General features: G+C 38.5%; 1 protein-coding gene across 5 annotated transcripts in view; it reads right to left on the reverse strand.

Annotated features, from left to right (window-relative positions):
- SCMH1 (Scm polycomb group protein homolog 1) overlaps nucleotides 1-23849 on the reverse strand; it is a 218081-nt gene that overhangs the window by 159029 nt on the left and 35203 nt on the right. For 3 of the 5 annotated variants that reach the window (XM_025397710.1, XM_025397694.1, XM_025397702.1), the window contains exon 2: nucleotides 11006-11135. Coding sequence is in view for 1 of the 5 variants with exons in the window: in XM_025397670.1 (XP_025253455.1) it covers nucleotides 11006-11018 (13 nt within the window). In the remaining 4 variants the exon portion in view is untranslated. Of the gene's footprint in view, nucleotides 1-11005; nucleotides 11139-23849 lie in introns of those variants that run through there. The other 2 variants (XM_025397670.1, XM_025397717.1) reach the window with 1 other exon arrangement.

A 23849-nucleotide genomic window follows, 5' to 3' on the forward strand; every position in this document is an offset into this window, starting at 1 on the left:
ATGCTTATCAGGGTGGTGCAAGGTTAATAGCTGTCTACCCCTTTAATTCCTCAATGCAAGTTATTTGGAAGCCAGGCTGGCAAGCAGTCACCAGAAGAGTATGTCATAAACCCCTTCTGTGGAAAAATCGGGGGCTACATTTTAAGCTTCTTCTCTGCACTTCTCCTGGGGAATAAAGTCCAGGGATGTGCTTCTGTACCCGTATAAATCTGCTGCTTTTTTCCTGCAGAGGTCTAGAGATCTGCATAGGCCAATCCTTTCTTCTCCCAGAGCTGAGAGGTTTAGGATGTAGACCCTTGGTGGAAGCTGTGTAAGCTGAGGTATTCAATGTGTGGACAAACTCTTCCCAGGCTGGTGGCGGGTTAATATTTGACTGCTCCTAAACTCCCCCAATGTAAGTTAGTTAGAAGCCAAACAACCAAAAAGCTGCCGGAATAGTGTGTCATAAACTCCTTCTGGGGGCAAACAGGGGGCTTCATTTCTTAAGTCCCTTCTATGTATTGCTCCTGGGGGATGAAAGCTCTGAAGTGCTTAAGTGCCCATAACTGCTGCTTTTTTCCTGTGGTCTAGAAAGACTTGCATATGTCTAATCCCCTTTGCTCCCAGAGTTGATGAATTAAGAGCCAGACCATGAAGAATCTTAAGTTAGGATGCTATATGTGGGGTTAAAACCCTCCTCTCCATGGGGAGAAGTTGGATGTTGGGGCTTCCCTTCCCAATTTTATGGCACACTGCCCAGGATAGGGTCTGGCCCTAGTGTGCTTCAGTTTTTCCTACCCATTCGATGAGGATGTTTCCTCAGTTGCCCCACGGGTAGGAATTTTTCAACTAGTCTCTGACTTTCTCTGACAGAGAACCGATCCATGAATAGATATTTATTTGGTGCACCCATGGGTGGAGGGAGAGTCAGGAGTTTCCTATTCTGCCACATTGCTGATCCTACTGTCAAGTACCTCCTTTCTAACAGATCATTTGCACCAGCATTCTTACTGCTCTATTATTTCCTATCAATGAAAACCTAAAATAAACAAAACCTCACACCCTTCTCTTAATCCCACACATATCCCTCCTATTATATTCCTCTATTTCTTTGCTCTCCTTCACAGGAAAACTTAAGAGTTACCTGCAGTTATTGCCTCTTGACTACCTCACAGTTATTGCCTCCTCACTACCCCATATTATCACCTCATTCAAATAGGGTATGTCTGCTTACCACTCCATTAAGATCACTTCCAAATTCACATTTCCAGAACTGGAATCTTAGAATCCCACACACATTCACATATAACCACCTGTAGGCCATCTCTACTTGGTTATCAATCAGATATTAAGAACTTAACATGACTAAAACAGAAGGCCATCCTCTGTCATCTTGTTACTTTTCATCTTCCCCAACCCAGTAAATGGCACCTCCATTCCTTATTTGCATAGAAATTATGCATAAGTTCAGCAGCATGGACTTCCACATACCAAGGCCAATCTGGCGATGGCCATTGCTGAGTGTCCAATCTGCCAGCAGCAGAGATCAACACTGAGCCCCTGATATGGCACTATTCCCCAGGGTGATCAGCCAGCTACCCAGTAACAGGTTGATTACAATGGACTGATTTCTTCATTGAAGGGACAGTATTTTGTCCAGCTGGAATAGACATTTACTCTGGATATTGATTTGCCTTCCCTGCATGCAATTCTACTGTCAAAACTACCAACTGCAGACTCACAAAATCCCTTATCCACCATTACAGACAGCACTGCTTCTGACCAAGAAGCCACACAAAGAAGTGTGGCAATGAGCTTATGCTCATGGAATTAATGATCTCAACATGCATCATCCTGAAGCAGCTGGCTTGACAGAACTATGGAATGGCCTTGTGGTAAAACCCCGTCTCTACTAAAAATAAAAAAAAAAAGCACACACACACACACACACATACACAAAAGATGCAGTTACAGTGCCAGCTAGGTGACAGTACTTTTACTGTCTTCCAACAGCTGTATAACATACATTCTTTTCATCAGAACATAGAACATTCTCCAAATTAGACCATAAGTAAATCTCACCAAATTTAAGAGAACTGAAATCATATCAAGTATCATTTCAGACCACAATGGAATAAAAATAGAAATCAATAACAAGAGGAACTTTCAAAATCATAGAAATACAAAGAAATTAAACATGTTCCTGAAAAACCAATAGGTCAATGAAGAAATTAAGAAGAAAATTTTAAAGTTTCTTGAAACAAATGAAAATAGAAACATAACATACCCAAACCTATGGGATACAGCCAAAGCAGTATTAAGGGGAAAGACGGCTGGGTGCGGTGGCTCACGCCTGTAATCCCAGCACTTTGGGAGGGTGAGACAGAAGGATCACTTGAGCCCAGAACTTCAAGACCAACCTGGGCAACATGGCAAGACCCCATCTCTACAAAAAATACAAAAAGTTAGCCAGGATGGTGGTACATGCCTGTGGTCCCAACTACTTGGGAGGCTGAGGTGGGAGGATCTATTGAGAGGTTAAGGCTGCAGTGAGCCATGTTCATACCACTGCACTCCAGCCTGGGCAATAGAGCGAGACTCCATCAAAAAGAAAAAAAAAAAAAAGCTCTACCAAAAAATTCTTAGAACTGATAAACAAATTCAGGAAAGCTGCAGGACACAAAATCAACATATAAAAATCAGTAGCACTGAACCAACAATGAATTAGTAAAACAACAACAACAACAACAACAACAAAACAAATCAAGAAAGCAATCTCATTTACAATAGCTATTAAAAAAAAAAAACCCTACGAATAAATTTATCCAAGGAGGTAAAAGATCTCTACAAGGGAAACCACAGAACACTGATGAAAGAAATGGAAGAGGACACAAACAAATAGAAAGATATCTCACGTTCATGGATTGGAAGGCTTAATATTGTTAAAATAACCATACTACCAAAAGTCGTCTATAGATTCAATGCAATCCCTATCAAAACACCAATGACATTCTTCACAAAAATAGAACAAAATTCTAAAATTTGTATGGAACCATAAAAGTTTCCAAATAGCCAAAGCAAACCTGAGCAAAAAAGAACAAAGCTGGAGGCATCACACTACTGGATTTCAAAATATATAACAAAGACATGGTAAACAAAACACCATGGTACTGGCATAAGAACACACATATATACCAATGGAACCCAGAATAGAGAACCCAGAAATAAATCCATGTATTTACAGCCAACTGATTTTTAAGAAAGGCATCAAGAACATTCACTGGGGAAGGGACAGTCTCCTCAATAAATAAAGTTTTTCTCCACTGGGAAATAAAGTTTTCTCCACTGGGAAAACAGGATATCCATATGCAGAAAAATTAAACTAGACCTCTGTACATAAAAATAAAACTAGACCTCTCACCATGTACAAAAATCAATTAAAAACAGATCAAGACTTAAATGAAGGCCTGAAACTATAAAACTACTAGGAAAAAAACACAGGAGAAATGCTTCAAGACATTGATTTGGGCAAACATTTTATGGAGAAGACCTCAAAAGCAAAGGCAACAAAAGCAAAATTACACAATTAGACATCATGAGATTATATCAAACTAAAAAGCTTCTGCACAGCAAAGGAAACAATCAACAGAGGGAAAAGAGTGCAGAATCAGAGAAATATATGTAAACTATTCATCCCACAAGGGATTAATATCTAGAACATGCAGGGAGCTCAAACGACAGCAAAAACCAAAAAACTCCCCCCAAAACACAAAACAACAAATAATCTGATTTAAAAATAAACAAATGAGCTGAATAGATATCTCTCAAAAGAAGACACAGAAATGGCTAACAGGTATATGAAAAAATGCTCAGCATCACTAATCATCAGGGAAATGCAAATCAAAACCACAATGAGATATCATTTTACCCTAGTTACAGTGGCTACTACTAAAAAGACAAAAATAAATGCTGACAAAAATGTGGAGAAAGGGGAACTCTTATTCACTGTTGGTGGTATAGTAAATTAGTACAGCTACTACGGAAAACAGGATGAAGGTTCCTCAAAAATCTAAAAAGAATACTACCATGTGATCCAGCAATTCCAATACTGGGTATATATCCATAGGGAAGGAAATCAGTATGTCAAAAAGTTATCTGCACCCCCATGTTTATTGCAGCACTATTCATAATAGTCAAGATATGGGATCAACCAAAGTGTCCATCATTAGATAAATAAATAAAGAAAATATGGTATATACAAACAATGGGATACTATTTAGCCATAAAAAGAATGAAATTCTGTCATTTGTGGCAGCATGGATTAGCTTGTAGAACACCAGGTTAAGGAAATAAGCCAGGCACAGAAAGAGAAATACCACATGTTTTCAGTCATATGTGGAAGCTACAAAAGTAGACCTCATAGTAGACAGAATAGTGGTTACTAAAGGGAAAAAAGGGGAGGTAGGGGGACAAATATAAAAGTACAGCTAAATAAAAGAAGTAAGTTATAGTGTTCTACAGCACTATAGGTGACTATAATTAGAACTTATTGTGTATTTTCAAACAGCAAAAAGAGCGTATTTCTGAATGCTCCCAACACAAATAAATGATAAATGTTTGAAGCGATTGATATGCTAATTACTGATTCAATCATTACACATTATGTACATGTATTGAAATATCACACTGTACCCAATAAATATGTACAATTATGTTTCAGTTTAAAAATAATAAAAGACAAAACCAAAAAATCTCCAATTTTTTTTTTTTTTTTTAAAGACTGCCACCTAGCTACTCTGGGTTCCTCACGCCTCTGAGTCAACAGGTAAAGAGGGAGTTGCGGTGTTGTTCCCTGAGGTGATTCATCCGGACTATCAAGGAGAAACTGAACTACTACTCCACAATGGAAGAACTGAAGAGTATGTCTAGAATACAGGAGATACCTTAGGGTGTTTCTCAGTATTACTCCACTCTGTGATTAAGGCCAATGGATAACTACAAAAACGCAATCCAGGCAGAACTACAAATGGGCCAAACCTTTGGGTCACCCTGCTGGGTAAAGAATCATGAGGTTCTTGCAGAAGGCAAAAATAAAAAAATAAAAATAAAAAAAAATACAGAATAGGTAAGTTATAAATACCAGCAATAACCATGTGACCAGTACAGAAACAACTATAATTGTTCTGAGTATTTCCTCCTTATTTCATTATGAATGTTTGTTTGTATATATACACATATTAAGCAAATATCTTTGCGTTCTTTCCTATCTTTTCTTATCATGTAACAAAAGTTGTATTGACTTTATATCAATATTTAAGTGTTTTTAATTTTACATCATAATATTTAAGTTACAGACTATCAGGAGAAGAGTAAACATCACTGAAGAACTTCACTCTCCTGGGGAGGGGGTTAGTGTGTTTTCGGTTGTATGCAAGATAGCTGTTTATGTTAGGTAGAATAATGACCCTGTTACTATCTTCATTTGGAGATCAAATATGGCTTAAGGAAATACATATGGGTGCTGAGTTGAAAGGAGTACTTGTGATGGTTAACTTTATTTGTCAATTTAACTGGGCTAAGGAATGCCCAGATAGCTGGTAAATATTATTTCTGAGTGTATCTGTGGTTGTATTTCTTTTTTTTTTTTTTTGAGAAGGAGTCTCGCTCTGTCGCCCAGGCTGGAGTGCAGTGACCGGATCTCAGCTCACTGCAAGCTCCGCCTCCCGGGTTTACGCCATTCTCCTGCCTCAGCCTCCCGAGTAGCTGGGACTACAGGCGCCCACCACCTCGCCCGGCTAGTTTTTTGTATTTTTTAGTAGAGACGGGGTTTCACCGGGTTAGCCAGGATGGTCTCGATCTCCTGACCTCGTGATCCGCCCGTCTCGGCCTCCCAAAGTGCTGGGATTACAGGCTTGAGCCACCGCGCCCGTGTGGTTGTATTTCTTGAAGAGATTAACATTTGAATCAGTAGACTGAGTAAAGAATATTGCTCTCACCAATGTGTGTGGGCATTATCCAATCCACTGAGGGTCCAAATAGCACAAAAAGGTGAAGGAAGAGTGAATTCTCTCGTTTTGTGAGCTAGGATATCCATCTTATCCTGTCCTTAGACAATGGAGCTCCTAGTTCTTGAGCCTCAGATCCCAAGACTTACAACAGTCCCCTCTGCCTTCCCCACTGGTTTTCAGGTCTTTGGCACTGAAGGCAGAGTTACACCATCAGCTCCCTGATTCTTAGGTCTTTGGACTCAGACTAATGGCACCAGCTTACACATAGTATATCATGGGATTTCTCAGCCTCTATAATCCTGTGAGCCAATTCCCACAATAAATCTCTCTCTACCTACCTACCCAGCTCCCATTGTTTCTGTTTTGGAGGAGAACCCTACTACTAGGTCAAAATGAGTATTTTAAAACATAAAACAGATAAGGTCATTTCTCTTCTGAAGGACCTCCAATAGCTTCAAACTCAGTTAAGGGTGCTTTACAAAGCCATGCAGGATTTGATTCCTGCCACCTCTCTAATCTTATCTGTTATGACTTCTCCCTTTTCTACTACATTCCAGCAACATTGGCCAGTTGTTTGCCATCTCTCCTGGTTTTTACATCCCCTGTCTTTCTAGTAGCTTGCTATGCCTGTTTTCCTCTGAATCATTAGTAAAGATTAAAAACTAGATTAGGCTTTAAAATTACTGAAAAATATATTAGGGGATCATGATTAAATTTATGTTTAAAATTTTTCATAATTAGAAAACATATATTCTTTTTTTTTTTTTTTTGAGACGGAGTCTCGCTCTGTCGCCCGGGCTGGAGTGCAGTGGCCGGATCTCAGCTCACTGCAAGCTCCGCCTCCCGGGTTCCCGCCATTCTCCTGCCTCAGCCTCCCGAGTAGCTGGGACTACAGGCGCCCGCCACCTCGCCCGGCTAGAAAACATATATTCTTAAAAATTAAACATACAATATATATTCCATTTACATACAAGTTTTTAGTACTATATTGCTTAAGTAAAGATGAGCTACCAGTATACACAAAATTGATTAAAGGAAGCCACAACAAATAGAAACCAGGTTGAAAGATCATCAGTAAAACAATATTCAAAAGTAACCAATGCAATTTAAAAAAATTAGTCTAGCTTAGGCAACAGAGCAAGACTTGTCTCAAAAAAAAAAAAAAAAAAAAAAAGAGAAAAAGAAAGAAAAGAAAAGAGGAAGTATTCCAGTAAAGAAAACAAAATCCATATTCAGTTATGCAGCAAAATGAACAAAATAACAAATAGTTAAGGGCAGAAAGGCATCAAATGGTTCAAAAAGTTCAGTGGCCCATGCCTGCTATCCCAGCACTTTGGGAGGCAAGGCAGGAGGATTCATTGAGCCCAGGAGTTCAAGACCAGTCTCAGCAACATAGTGAGACCCCGTCTCTATAAAAAAATTTAAAAATTAGCTGGGCGTGGAACCTGTGGTTTCAGCTACTTAAGAGGCTGCGATGGCAGGATTGCTTGAGCCCAGGAAGTCCAGGCTGCAGTGAGCCTGGATTATGTCACTGCACTCCAGTCTGGGAAACAGAGCAAGACTCTGTCTCAAAAAAAAAAAAAAAAAAAAAAAAAAAAAAAGAACAATGAAAAAGGAACTTCTAGCTTCTAGGAAGAAATAGACTCTTGGTACAAACTACTGAAACATGGAAAGCAGTACTCAAGAAAAAGAAACAAATGCATTACAAAATGTGTAATTTTTAAGTACTGCCATAAACTACTCAGTGAATCAGGTAACTGTCCCTCAGTCAGGCAACTGTCCCAAAATAGAGAGAATACAGCATCTGACAGAATTCTACACATTAAAAAAGGAGCTAGTCACCTATCATGTTTTCAAAGTGTTCTAAGAATAATGGCCATGTTTCAGAGTATATTATAGTACACAGGTACTATTTAATAATCAGTTTCTGTCTTTCTTCTCTGGCAGTCCCTATCCCAGTTAACACAACAAATCAGAAACCTGTAATCCCTCTTGCCCTCCAAATCCAACTGGTTATCCAATTCTGTCAGTTGTACCTCTAAAATAACCATCTCTTCTCTTTAATCTCCCCTGCCCCTATTCAGAGTTTAGGACTTCATTATCTCTCACGTTGATCAATAAAAACAGTTATTTAATTCCTTTGTCTGTTCTCACTGCTTTCCAATCATACATCAGTATTATTTTTCTAAAATACAAATCAGATAAAACATGTCACTAGCCCATTTAAAAGTCTTCAAGGATCAATCCCTAAACTGTATCCAGACATATATTCTTTCCAAGCTCATACAACTGTAAACTGCATCCAAACTCATACTCTTTCATACCTCTGGACCTTCCCCTTTTCTCTATTTGGGAAATTCCTATTTGTTCCTCACAGTCCAGGACAAATATTATTTTGTAACAGCTTTCTGGTGACAGCCCTAAACAAAGTAGTAGTGCCACCTCCTACATTTATGCCTGTCAGAGTGTCAGAGCTAAATAATCTTAAGCCAGTCAGTATTCCTAGAGTTCGGCACACAGCAAGCAGAAAAAAAAAAAAAAAACTTGTCTTTTTACTACATGCAGAACGTTATGCAATGAGAGAAAAATTATCCATATTAAAAAGTCAATATTTCAATGCACACTCTCATCAAAACAATTGTGACATAGAGGATGATACCTAGAAGCCAGATGGTAAGATATCAATTATTCAAGTTAATAAACAATAACTGAAAACAGGTAACTTAAAACTACAGATAGTATGTAATTTACATTTAGTTTTAGAATGTATTATTTTTTCTACTACAGATTTACCATTTCAGTCATGCTTTACCTAAGCTAATATTAAAAATGAACTTACCATTTTTAATGGGTACAGCTGCAGTTCTGCAAAATGAAAAAAGTTCTAGAGACTGATGATGGTGATGGGTGCACAACAATGTGAATGTCTTCAGTGTCACTGAACTGTACACTATTATTATTAAAATGGTATATTCTGTGTTAATGCATACTTCTTGAAATTAATTAATTTTTAAAAATAAACTTGCATTCCTGGGATGTCAGGGTCAGGGGATGTTCAGAGGTTGCTGCACTGATTCCATTTCAGATTCAACTAATACTTACCATTACTATATATACCAGGCCCAGTGCCAGGTATTTTCATATATTCCACCTCAGGTACTATTAATATCTTCTTACAGATGACAAATTTAGGGCTCAATAAGTTAAACTGTGCCATAGAGGCAAAGAACCGATCAGCAAACAGCAATAAAAGATATGTAATAGTCCACAAAGGGTGTAAATCTGACAATTAAAAAACTGAATTGAAATAATGCTCTAAATCCTGCTTATGTTTAGATTAATTCATTCAACAAACATTTATTACCACTGTTTGCCAGTCATTATTCTAGGCACTGGAGATATATCACTAAACAAATCAGATAGAAAACCCCTGTTCTAGTTTACCTGCTACTAGAATGCTCACCAGGGATTTCACAAAATGTAGTCTTTTGATTGGAGGCATTCGACAAAGCATTCACTACAGGGAAGCAGATGTCAGAGACAGACTTTCTGACAATGAGAATTGTCCTGTAGAGGACTGGTTATACACTAAAATGTACAAGCAGAAAAGCTGAATGACCACTTATCACCAAAGATGCTGAAACTTTTCCAAGCTGAGAGAAAAATTCACAGGTTATAAAGGGAGATAACTAGATAAACTCCTAAGACCCTATTCGACCTTGAAATTCTGTTTCACTAAGCATCAAACAATATTACAGGAGCTGAGATATTATAGTAGCAACTATCTATATTTTATGTGTGTGTATTTGTGTTTGATCACATGTATATCTTAATTATGAACTATTTGCTAGTAAAGATTATGTCTTATTTTCCTTACTATCTCACATATCTAGGTCAATAAAATGAATCAATGAACGTAATATTATAGGTTTAAAGAGGGTAGCTTCCTATTAAATCTTGTACAATTTGATATTTAAATTCCATTTCCAACTTACTATTTTCAAAATAACACTCTTAAAATTTTTGATATTTCCATACTGAAACTGCATTCATCCATGCTTCAAACGAAAAATTCATTAACTATCTAAGTTCCAGCCCTGTGTTACGTAATAAGGATTTAAAAAACAACAAGGCACCCTCTCTTAGTCTAGAAGACAGAGAGTTACCTAAGTGTGATAAAGTGTTATGACCTCCCTAGTAGCTGGAACTACAGGCTCACACCACCATGACTGGCTACGCTTCTGTATTCTTTGCAGCAATGGGGTTTCGCTATGTTGCCCAGGCTGGTCTCCAATTCCTGGGCTCATGCAATTGGCCCACCTTGGCCTCCCAAAGTGCTGGGATTACAGGTGAGAGCCCCCATGCCCCTTCTTCTTTTTACCTTTCTAAATGTGGCTACTAGAAAACTTTAAACTACATAAGTGGCTTGCATTGTATTTCTGTTGCCACAGCGAACAAATTCATTAAATAATAGTTTCCTTTCTTAATAATTATTTATCATGTAGCCAAACTGTTACAGATTTTTTTTTTTTTTTTTTTTTTTTGAGATGGCGTTTTGCTCTTGCTGCCCAGGCTGGAGTACAACAGTGAGATCTCAGCTCACAGCAACCTCTGCCGCCTGGGTTCAAGCAATTCTGCCTCAGCCTCCCAAGTAGCTGGGATTATAGGCATGTGCCACCATGCCCGCCAGTTTTGTATTTTTAGTAGAGATGGGGTTTCTCCATGTTGGTCAGGCTGGTCTCGAACTCCCGACCTCAGGTGATCCGCCCACCTTGGCCTCCCAAAGTGTTGGGATTACAGGCATGAGCCACCGAGAAATATTTTTAACTATTTGAAAAGCAAAACTTCAAACCTCCTCTCCCAATCTGGAAAATTCATGCCAATGACAAAAATGACATCATGGCTATAAAGAAAAGGGTAACGAGTAGTCTAATTAGTAGTGAGGAATTCCTTAAAGCCAGTCCTTGCTAGGTCTCTTAATCCCTCTTACTTCCAGGATAAGGTAAAAAGATACTTACCATTAGGCTGCATAGTCAATGGACTAAAAACCGGTCTAGGAGTTAAGAAGTTTGGGATTTATCCCTGGATCCACCAATACCTTGCTCTGACATCTGACAAGTCAGTTTCTCTGTATGCTAATTTCTCCATCTGTAAAACAGGTGGGTGGGGAGGAAGGAGAGGAACATTTATTACCTGTAAAGTACTGAGATCTCTAATTATTAACAAATTGGGCTACATTATAAGAAAAGTAGAAAATTTAGAGACAGATTTTTTTGCTATTAGAATATCCTGGAGTTGCAAAGTACCTTACAGCAAGTACCACAGGCTGAATTTAGCTAAGCTTCTATATTCACAGAAATAAAGAATACAGATATTTGCTACATTTGGTCCCATGCAAATATTAAATTTAGTTTCCAGCTAACCAGGCTAAGCCAGAATATCAAAAGCCACTAAAAACCTATTAACATTGTGTTATGTGCTGAACTGTGTCTCCCCCAAATTCATACGTCAAAGCCCTACCCCCCAATGTGACTACATTTGGAGACAGGGCATTTAAGGAGGTAATTAAGGTTAAATAAAGTCATACAGGTGAGGCCCTAATCTGATATAATTGGTTCCTTTAAAACAAAAGGATGAGACATGAGATATCTCTTTCTCCCACACAGAAAAAAATGCCACATGAGGACTCAGAAAGAAGGTGTCATCTGTAAGCTAAGGAGAGAGACCTCATCTCTAGCCTCTCCTGCCAGCATCTTGACACTGAACTTCCAGCCCCCAGAAGTTTGAGGATATAAATTTCTATTGTTTAAGCCACTCAGTCTGTGGTATTCTGTTATGGCACCCCAAGCATATGGTCACAGGACAAATGGGACTGTAGCAATTCTTTGGGAGTACCTCAGTTCCCCTAAAGAACTTTCACTCTTTTCTTTATTACAGTCAGAGTGGTAGTAAAGTAGAACAAAAACAGAGTAAAAACAAAACAAAACATGCTGAATTTGACGTTAAAATTTTACCCTGATTTGAATCTCAACTCTATCTTGCCTTAATGTTTATTTTCCCTTTAAGATGTTAGGCAGGTAACATGGCTGGACACGGTGGCTCACGTCCGTAGTCCCAGCACTTTGAGCAGATCCTTGAGGTCAGGGGTTCAAGACCAGCCTGGCCAACATGGCGAAACCCCATCTCTACTAAAAACACAAAAATTAGCCAAGCATGGTGGCACATGCTTGTAATCCCAGCTACCCGGGAGGCTGAGGCATGAGAATCACTTGAACCCGGGAGGCAGAGGTTGCAGTGAGCAGAGATCATGCCACTGCACTCCAGCCTGGGCGACAGAGTGAGACTCTGTCAAAAAAAAAAAAAAAAAAAAAAAAAAGACTTTAGGCCAGTAACTTAACTGAATCTCAGTTTTCTTATTAGTCAAATAGGAACAATAATCCCAATGCTACCTGCTTCATTGGGCTGCTGTAAATAACAAACAAAAAATGGCTTTGAAAGTGCTTAACGGCTGGGTGTGGTGGCTCACTCCTGTAAGGAGGTTAAGGCAGGAGGATCACCTGTAATCCCAGTATTTTAGGAGGCTGAAGTGGGGGGGATTGCCTGAACTCAGGAGTTTGAGACCAGCCTGGGCAACACAGTGAGACCCCATCTCTACAAAAAATTTTTTAAATTTAGCTGGGCATGGGGTACATGCCTGTGGCCCCAGCTACTCAGGAGACAAAAGTAGGAGGACTGAGTTGAGCCCAGGAGGCTGCAGTAAGCTGTGATCCCGCCACTGCACTCCAGCCTGGGCAATAGAGACCCTGTCTCAAAAAAAAAAAAAAACATAAAAATAAAAAGTGTGCAATGTGGATACCAAGGATTATTAAAGAAAAAACTGCTGTTTAATACCTTTCTCACAAGGAAAAGTCAGATCTCGAATAATACAATGTACTTACAAAAGGAACATCACAACCACCTGTTACTGGTTAGCACCCAAGGATTCTGTGTTCGCAATTTGACTGACGACTCTATGGAATATCTACTAGAATGACTTCTACTTTGCCACCTCTTCCTTTGTTTTCTCTTATTGTTGGCTGGGACCTTTAAAATTTATGGTAAGGCTGGGCATGGTGGCTCACATCTGTAATTCCAGCACTTTGGGAGGCTGAGGCAGGAGAATTGTTTGAGCCTACGAGTTTGAGACTCAGAAACATGGTAAAACCCCGTCTCTACAAAAAAATATAAAAATTAGCCAGGCATGGTGGTGTGTGTACCTACAGTTCCAGCTACTTGGGAGGTTAAGGCAGGAGGATCACCTGAGCTTGGGAGGTCAAGGCTGCAGTGAGCTATGATCATACCACTGCACTCCAGCCTCAGCAACAGCGAGAAACACTGTCTCAAAATAAATAAATAAATAAAAATAGGGCCAGGCGTGGTGGCTCACACCTGTAATCCTAGCACTTTGGGAGGCCGAGGCAGGCGGATCACGACGTCAGGAAATCGAGACCATCTTGGCTAACGTGGTGAAACTCCCTCTCTACTAAAAATACAAAAAAAAATTAGCCAGGCGTGGTGGTGGGCACCTGTAGTCCCAGCTACTCGAGAGGCTGAGGCAGAAGAATGGCGTGAACCCGGGAGGCGGAGCTTGTAGTGAGCTGAGATTGCGCCACTGCACTCCAGCCTGGGCGACAAAGCAAGACTCCGTCTCAAAATAAATAAATAAATAAATAAACAAAATAAACAAAATAAAATAATCTTCTTGGAGGATATGAAAGTTCTTGTATTTATTCCAAAAGATAGTAATGGCACTAAGGGGTTGGAATAAGAACAGTAACGTGAATCCTCAAAATGCATGTTTAGAACCCTGAAGCATTAAGAGATTAGTCTTAGGAATACCCTAGAAAATATATCCACTTCAATTTCTGAGAAAAGAGCACAAGAACGCAGACTACTAATATCCAAAGCAGTGCCTCCAGAGTACCTGGGATTATAGGCATGTGCCACCATGCTTGGCTAATTTTTGTATTTTTAGTAGAGATGGGGTTTCGCCATGTTGCCCAGGCTGGTCTCAAACTCCTGACCTCAAGGATCTGCCAGCCTCTCAAAATTTAATGCAATGATGGAAATGTTCAATATTCCTGTTGTCCAATGGGGAGCCACTAGCCACATGTGGCTATTTAGGACTTGAAATGTAGCTAGTACAACGGAGTGCATTTTTTATTGTATTTAATTTTTATTAAATTTAAATTTAATTAGACAAACATGGTAGTGGCTACTCATTGCATAGTGCAGACCTGGAGAATGTAATGACTCCGCATTTCTGGAAGTCATTGAAAGAAGTATAATAGGTAGTAGAAAAATCCATAAGGCTATGGCAGTATCCTTTCAAAATGTAATAAAACAATCACAACAGGCCACCCCTTGAAGCAAGGAAAAGTAGAAAAAAATTCTTCATATATTAAGATATAATTAAAAACTTAGTTACAAATTATCACTTGTATATTAACAACAGTCAAATTATTAATATATAACTATCATTTTAAGTGTTTACTACATGCCAGATACGTGTTAAGTATTTCAAAGAACAGGAAGGGAGGAATATTTCCCCTAGAAATGGAAACTGGAAAACAGAAAAAAAGATGCATCAAATGTACTTCTGAAAACTCAAAAAGACAGAACTCTCAGTTTTAGATAAATCATAATACTATGCCAATATGCACAGAAATTAAAATGGAAAAGCTGTGAGCAGAACATCTGCTCACTGTGGTGATGAAGGACAAGCTACAGGCAGGCAGGACACAGGGAATTCGTCTGGGATGCACCAGACAGGGGACTCGCCTGGCATGCGCCATCGATCAGCCACTCTCTGATTAACAAGTTTTTTTGTTGTTGCTGTTTTGTTTTGAGACAGAGTTTCACTCTTGTTGCTCAGGCTGGAGTACAGTGGCGCAATCTCGGCTCACTGCAACCTCTGCCTCGCGGGTTCCAGTGAACCTCAGCCTCCCAAGTAGCTGGGATTACAGGTGCCTGCCACCAAGCCTGGCTAATTTTTTGTATTTTTAGTAGAGACAGGGTTTCGTCATGTTGGCCAGGCTGATCTCGAACTCCTGACCTCAGGTGATCTACCCGTCTCGGCCTCCCAAAGTGCTGGGATTACAAGGCATGAGCCACTGTGCCCAGCCAAGTATTCCTATCACATCTCAGCCGATTCTCTGCCCCCAGCTCTCCTTCATTTACTTTTACTTTATTAGGAGATAAGTATGATGAGATGTAATATTCTTCTGGAATGATCCACCAGAAGAAGGGGGAGGAAGGAAACTGGCCAATCTCTTTCTCAAAGAAAGCAATAAATCCTGTCTCCTCCATGTAGCAGAGATGAACAAAGAAGAGGGAGCATATCTCTTTGGTGTTCCCCCCTCTTCACTTACTTTGTAGTAACTATACATCTTTGTGTATGCAGAGAAGAACCCATGAGAACACCAGTACTTCCTTTAACAACTAATCCAGCTACCAATAAGTGGCTAATGAAAATGCCATGACTTCCTTTGTCCTACAGGCAGTCCTAGTATTTTTTTTTTTTTTTTTTTTTTGAGACGGAGTCTCGCTGTGTCGCCCAGGCTGGAGTGCAGTGGCGCGATCTCGGCTCACTGCAAGCTCTGCCTCCCGGGTTCACGCCATTCTCCCGCCTCAGCCTCCGAGTAGCTGGGACTACAGGCGCCCGCCACCACGCCCGGCTAGTTTTTTTGTATTTTTAGTAGAGATGGGGTTTCACCATGTTAGCCAGGATGGTCTCGATCTCCTGACCTCGTGATCCACCCGCCTCGGCCTCCCAAAGTGCTGGGATTACAGGCTTGAGCCACCGCGCCCGGCCAGTCCTAGTATTCTTTAACTATGTATAATGTTTACCCTTTCCAGAAGCTTGCAGAGGTGTGAGGCAGAGCATAAGAGAAGCTAATGCTTTTTGGAATGCTTCGGGCTCATGCTTCTTGAACAGAGAAGTTCAGTGGTTCCTATAGTGCCAAATCATAGTTGCTAGCAGACATATATGGATCTGATGTCATTAAATAATGCAACAGCATCATCATTATTTCAGTCAATATTTGGAATAAGGACAATGACAGTCCCGGATATTCCACTCCTGCCAGTCCAAACACATCAGAAGTAGGATTTTATGTTTAATTCTAGGTCCTATATTTTGAATGAGATACAGATGCACAATCTCATTTAAAGGAAAGCAACAAGGAGAGTGAGAATTTAAGAAACTAGGGAAGGTTAACTAGAAAGAAAGACTCAGGGGAAACATGAGAAATGTTTGCAAATATCTGGAGGGATTTCATGTAGGAGAGAGATGAGATTTGCTCTACTTGTTCAATATTACCCCAAGGCAGAGAGTTACAACTAGTGGGTGGAAGCTATAGGTAGATAAGCTTTAGCACATTATTAGGAAGAACTTTCTGCCAGTCAGAGCTCTGTATCCAAAAGTGGGATAAGCTCTCCGGGAAGGAAAGGCATGAATTTGCCATCACTAAGGATGTGAAAGCAGAGGTAAAATAACCTATTGGTGAAGATATTAAATCATCAGGAGGAAGAGGGAGGCTGGACTGGGTAATCTTTAAAGTTCCTTCCAAATCTAAGACTCCAAATCTGAGTCCTGATTTCATTATTATAAACAACACTGTACAAGTTTAGGTTTTGCAGCATGGACAGTATGTGTGTGCGTGTATGTACGTGTGAATATAAATATATACAATACCAACTTTCTCTCTGAAGCCTTACATAAGTGTGATATGGGGACAGAAGACATAACAATAGTATCATCACCACCGTCATCTTTTTTCTCTTCTGTGTCTTCATCTACCATTTACTGGCACTGTGGTAGGCACTTCACATAACTTACATACTTAAGGTATCTTTTAAGTTAGTTACTTTTTAAGAGTCAGGTCTCACCCTGTTGCTCAGGCTGGAGTACAGTGGAATGATCATAGCTCACTGCAGCCTCAAACTCCTGGACTCACACAATCCTCCTACCTCAGCTTCCTGAGTGGCTAGGATTACCGGTGTGCATCAATGCGCCTGGCTAACTTTTTTATTTTTTGCAGAGACGAAGTCTCACTATGTTACCCAGGCTGGTCTTGAACTCCTGGCCTCAAGTAATCCTCTTACCTTGGCCTCCCAAAGTGCTGCGATTACAGGTGTGAGTCACCGTGCCTGACCGCCTTTTAAGTTCTATCATATTGCAGGTTTATGGGCAAGGCCCAGCTCAATTATTTCCACTGTAGCTACTACAACATGACTTGGCTGAAATCTCTTCCTTCTTTGAAATAATGAACAATGTGTGCCTGCTTTATTTTACACAGTAAATATAGTACTGACAAGTGTAAATGAAATTTTTTATTAAAATTAAGTATATTTGGACATACCAAAATGGCTAGTTAAAAGCAATCTTTATAAAAATAAGTTCAATGTTCACTGCAAAGTAATCTGCTCTATAAATTTAGATTTCATATATTGGATTTTCTCCTGTACCATTTTGTCCTCTGTTCAAGCCAACCATGTCAAAGTCACATTGCGGTCTTTTCCTTTGTGCTTGGTAACCACTCTGCTGGTATAAACATAGAACTATAGATTTGGAAGAAATGTTGAAAGTCATTTAGTTTAATGTCTCCTCCTCCTTCCATCTCCAATCCTACCATCTCTAGCCAATGTTTTCATTTGGTATACTTCTACTGGCAAAATTTTCATAGTGCATATGTATTACTTTAACATACATACAATATATATGTATTTTTTTTAAAAAATGGTCCAAAGAGGTAAATATTTACCATAACAGTCATACAGGCTTGGACAGGAACCAGTTCTCTTAGGGAGACAGAATGAGAGAGAATGGTGTGTGTTATGACTTGACACCTTCACCAATTATAATATACTTGGGGTTCTAAGGTGTGCATATTTTTGTGGGGAGGTTGAATGTCCCTTACCTCCTTGAAAGTCACTGCTAATCTATATCTCAATTGGATATACCAGCTCTTCAAGTATTTTAGGACAGCTTTCATGTGTGCAAGGAGAAGTTAATTGCTTTCTGGTCTCATCAAGGTTAAACGCAATGACTGACTATACAACGTATCTTACTGTATGACTATATAACATGTCTTAAGTATCTGTTTCCTTGCCCTGCCCATTCTGCCTAATTCATAGTACACTCTTCGAATTGCACACCCTGCCTTCCATCATTACTCTTTTATTGTCTGTTCATTTTTTTACCATGTTGGGATAGCACATTTCCCAATTACTTGGACTAAGTACCTTACTCCAAGCTTAAGGGTATTTTTACCAAATATCTCCAGATTTCCCCTTCTCTATTATGAAGACTCCACAGCCCGACAGTCTGGGTTCAGATTTGGTTCTATCACTTACCAGTTGTACTAACTTGACCAAGTTAGCTTAACCTCCTGTGCCTGAGTTTCCTCTGCAGCAAAATAAAGACGATAATAGCAATTATCTCATTTAGTTGTTGAGAGGATTAAATAGGACACACACACACAGACACACCACTTAGAACAGTACCTGGCACATAGTAAACACTCAGTCAATGTTAATTTATGTTGCTGCTTCCTTCTCCTTCATCATCATCCTTTGCTACTATTTAGGAAACTATTTTGCTGCAGTCCCAGAGTGTTTACTTCAAAATTTCTTTCCATTAGATTTGTGTTCCCTCTTTCTCAATCCAAACATTCTTGACATTTAATCTCTTCAGCATAGGTCTCTCTGACAAACTGGATTGGAGTGGAGCTTTCTTACCTAGCATACCTACTACTATGGCTGGTTTTCACTGAATTATGATGCACACTCATGCTTCACCAATTCACATTCCTCTTCTTTTCATATTAAAAGCCCATTCCTAGACCAGGGGTTGGCAAACTTTTTCTGTAAAGGGCCAGATGGCAAATATTTTCAGTTTTACAGAACATATGGTCTCTGTTGCAACTGCTCAATTCTGTTATCATAGCATTAAGGCAGACATATAATACACTAACAAATGAACATGGCTATGTTCCAGTAAAACTCTATTTACAAAACACTGGTGGCAGAAGGATTTGGCCTGTGGGCCATAGATTGCCAACTACTAACCTAGAGGAATCCTTCCCTAAATAACTCAACCTGGCTCTGATCATTCCAGTATTCTACCTCAAGCATACACTATATCGTTTTACATATATTTATGTGTTTCTAGGTATTTTTGTGTGGTCAGTTTCCCACTTATGTATCTGTACATACAGATCCTTATAAGGAAAGAACTGCAGCCTTTATTTCATTCATTAAACAAAATGTATCTGAGCTGAGTACCAAAATCTAAGCCTAGTAGTAACATATTAAAGACACAAAGACAAGTAAGTGTAAGCCTCTGTTCATGCTCACAAAGAACTCACAGATTAGTAGGAACGATAGCAATTCAAATATACAATCATCGTATGATTTTTGCCATACAGAGATTTGCTATAAAAAGTGCTCTGGGAAAACAGAAAGGAATGATTAACTTTGCCAGAGGTGGGGGAGGGTTGAGGAAAGCTTCATGGAGGAGATGAAGTTGAGCTAGGATTATCAGAAGAAAGACAAATAGGCATTTTAGGCATTCTTCCTAATTATGTGGAATTGAATACAGAAATGGAAATGGACGATGTGTTTGGACAATGCTAGCCATTTATTATAGATGAAAAGGGACAAAGTAAGCTACAGGGACCAATGACAGAAACTGAATGAGCTGAGGCTAGAAAAGTAGAAAGGAGGCACCTTGTGAAGAATTTTGCTTGCCATACTAAGCCAATGGTATATTGTATATTGAGGACTCTGGTATCATCCCAAAGATTATATGTTAGATATTGAAGGTCAAGATCTGAATTATTTATGATACTTAACATCCATAAAGGGATTTTAACACTTTTTCATAGACTTTTACATACATTATTTCCAATGTTCATACAGCTTGCATACTTACATGTCTACTAAATTCTGATACTGATTACGAACTTATGATGTAGTGGAAAGGTTAAGACTTACAGGCAAAAGATCTGGGACTTGATCTTACAGCTATCAGTTACACGATTTTGAGTAAGTCTCTTACACCTTTACTGTTTCTATAAAACAGGATTAATAACAGTACACATACTTATGAGATAAATATGTGTAGAGTAGTTTGCAGATAATAAAGACACACATAATTTGTAAAAATTGCAGAATAAAATGTCAAGAAAGGGTAAGTTTTTTCATTTGCTGTTTTTTGTGACACATATATTCATACATAGCCTAAATAGAGGATAACTCTCTATTTCTACTATGTATAAATACAGGTTCTGACCTTTTCAAGATCTGATTTTTGCATAGTTCGGCTATATCATATAGGAAATCATTCTTCCTTAGTACGATGTAGAAATCTAAAAGCGAAAGATAGAAAAAAATAGAAATATGAACTACTGTAGATCAAAGAAGACATGCAGTGAAATTAGATTTTATCAGAGGAAGCCAGAAGGCTGGATACCCAGACAAGGCTTCCCAAGGGCAGCAATTTGGTTAAGTTTCCAATTTCCAGGATACTTTCCTCAGCTTTGTGAGTTCAGAACCCTGATTCTGTTAAAAATGGAACAGACTCTTGGGGATACAGCTATAGGTCATACACAATAATGGATAAACTAGAATGTTAATTTATTAATTTGCTGTGAGAAATATAACCGCCTAAAATATTTATTGGTATGTGACCAGGGCCATTCAACTTTAAAGGTGCATCTACACAGGAATCCAAATGAGAACCAGATTTCTTGGGCAGTGTGGAAACAGAGTAAGGAGTTATTTGCCTAACTCAGAAGTTGGCAAACTTTTCCTATAAAGAGCCAGATAGGCTGGGCATGGTGGCTCATGCCTATAATCCCAGTACTGTGGGAGGCCAAGGTGGGTGGATCACCTGAGGTCGGAAGTGTAAGACCAGCCTGACCAACATGGAGAAATCCCATCTCCACTAAAAATACAAAATTAGCTGGGCTTGGTGGCGCACGCCTGTAATCCCATCTACGAGGGAGGCTGAGGCAGGAGAATCACTTGAACCTGGGAGATGGAGGTTGTGGTGAGCCGAGATCATGCCATTGCACTCCAGCCTGGGCAACAAGAGTGAAACTCCATCAAAAAAAAAAAAAAAAAACGCCAGATAATAAATATTTGCAGCTTAGCAGGCCGTGTGGCCTCTGTTGAAACATGAAACTAGCCATAGATAATACAGAAATGAATGGGCATGGCTGTGTTCCAATAAAACTTTAATTTCAAAAACAGCCCTTAAAAATGCAAAAATCCTCAACAAAATACTAGCAAACAAAATTCAGTAGCATAGTAAGAGCATACACAATTAGTAAAAGCATACACAATTACCAAGTGAGGTTTATTCCCAGAATATAAGGATGGTTCAACACATGAAAATCAATCAGTGTAATATACCACAAATAGAATGAAGTTTAAAAAAAAAAAAAAAACCAACGGCACATGGTAATCTCGATGTAGTGAAAGCATTTGACAAAATTAAAATTTAATGTGCTTTATAATGAAAATATTCAATAAACTAAGAATAGAAGGGAACTTCTTCAACATAATAAAGGCCATATATAAAAAACTCACAGCTAATATTATACTCAATGGTGAAAGACTGAAAGCTTTTCCCCTACTAAGATTAGGAATAGGACAAGGATAGCCACTTTTACCATTTCTATTAAACACAGTACTGGAAGTTCTAGCTAAAGTAATTAGGCAAGAAAAAGGAATTAAAGGCATTCAGATTTGAAAGGAAGAAGTGAAATTATCTCTGTTTGCAGATGATATAATCTTATATGTAGGAAACCCTAAACATTCCACAAAAAAGCTGTTAGAGCTAATAAATGAATTCAGCAAAGCTGCAGGATGCAAAGTCACACGCAAAGTTTAGTTGATTTTCTATACACTAGCAATGAACAGTGTGTAAAGAAAATTAAGAAAATAATTCCATTTAAATAGTATCAAAAAGAATAAAATATTTAGGAATAAATTTAACCAAGGCTAAAGACTTGTACACTGAAAACTACAAAATATTGCAGAAAGAAATTAAAGATGTAAGTAAACGAAAAGATATTCTGCTCTGTGTTCATAAACTGAAAGACTAATATTGTTAAGATGGCAATACTATCCAAAGCAATCTACAGATTCAACGCAATCCCTATCAAAATCCAAATGGCATTTTTGCACAAATAGAAAAAGTTGTCCTAAAATTCACATAGAATCTTAAAGGATTTCAAATAGCTCAAACAATCTTAAAAAAAAAGAACAAAGTTAGAAAACTTATACTTTCTGATTCCAAAAAGTACTACAAAGCTACAGTAATCAAAATAGTAGAGTATTGGCATAAGGATAAATAGACCAATGTAATAGAACAGAGAGCTCAAAAATAGTCAATAAATTTTCAATAAAAGTCCCAAGACCATTTAATGGGAAAAGGACACTCTTCAACAAACAAGTCTGGGAAAACTGAATATCCATATGCAGCAGAATGAAGCTGAATGAAGCTGAATACTTACCTTATACCATATACAAAAAAATTAACTCAAAATGTGCCAAAGACTTAAATACATATAAGAGCTAAAACTATAAAACTCTTAGAAGAAAATATAGGGGAAAATCTTCAACATTTTAGATTTGGCAATGACTATAGGATATGACAAATAAAACACAGGCAACAAAACAGAAAACAGATAAACTGGATTTCACCAAAATGAAAAACTTCTGTGCATCAAAAGATACTATCATGAGGGTGAAAAGACAGCCCACAGAATCAGAGAAAATACTTGCAAATCATGTTTGTAGTCTGTCAATATCCAAAATATACACAGAACTCCTATAATTCAACAACACCAAGAACAAAAAACCTGAACAACCCAATTCAAAAATGGGCAAAAGACAATTCTCCAAAGAAGATATACGGATGGCCAATAACCACATGAAAAGATGCTCAGCATCAATAATCATTAAAGAAATGCAAAAATACCTACAATGATATACTACTTCACACTTATTAGGATGGCTGTTATGAAAAAAAGAAAAACAACAAGTGTTGGTGAGGATATGGGGAAATTGGAACCGTCAGTATTGCTGGTGGGAATGTAAAATGGTACAGCTGCTGTGGAAAACGGTTTGGCAGTTCTTCAAAAAGTCAAATGTGGAATTATCATATGATCCAGCAATTCCACCCCTAGTTATATACCCAAAAGAATTGAAAGCAGGGATTCAAACACCTATACACCAATGTTCATAGAAGCATGATTCACAATAGCCAAAAGTGGGAAACAATCTAAGTGTCCATCAACAGATGATTGGATAAACAAAACATGGTATACACATCCAACAGAATATTATTCAGCCATAAAAAGGAACGCAATTCTGATAAATGCGACAACATGGATGAACCTTGAAGGCACTATGCTAAGTGAAACTGGTCAGATACAAAAGGACAACTACTGTACGATTCTACTTACACGAGGAACCTATAATACATAAATTTATAGAGATGGAAAGTTGAATAAGGGTTACCAGGGAACTGGTGAAGAGAAGAGAGTTATATTTAATGGGTATAGAATTTCTGTTTGGGATGATAAAAAAAAATTCTAGGGATGGATAATGGTGAAAACTACACACATTATAAATGTACTTAATGTCTTAAGATGGTAAACTTTAAGTTGTGTATATTTTGCCACAATTTTAAAAAAAGGCAACAGGTGGATGTGCATCAGTGTTTGATAGCCTCATTCAGCCATCTTGCAAAAGGAACACAAAAAGCTTCATGGGGACTTTCAAGAAATCCAATCTTGAGCCACAGAA

This window comes from Theropithecus gelada, chromosome 1, assembly GCF_003255815.1.
Source record: "Theropithecus gelada isolate Dixy chromosome 1, Tgel_1.0, whole genome shotgun sequence".
NCBI lineage: Eukaryota > Metazoa > Chordata > Mammalia > Primates > Cercopithecidae > Theropithecus > Theropithecus gelada.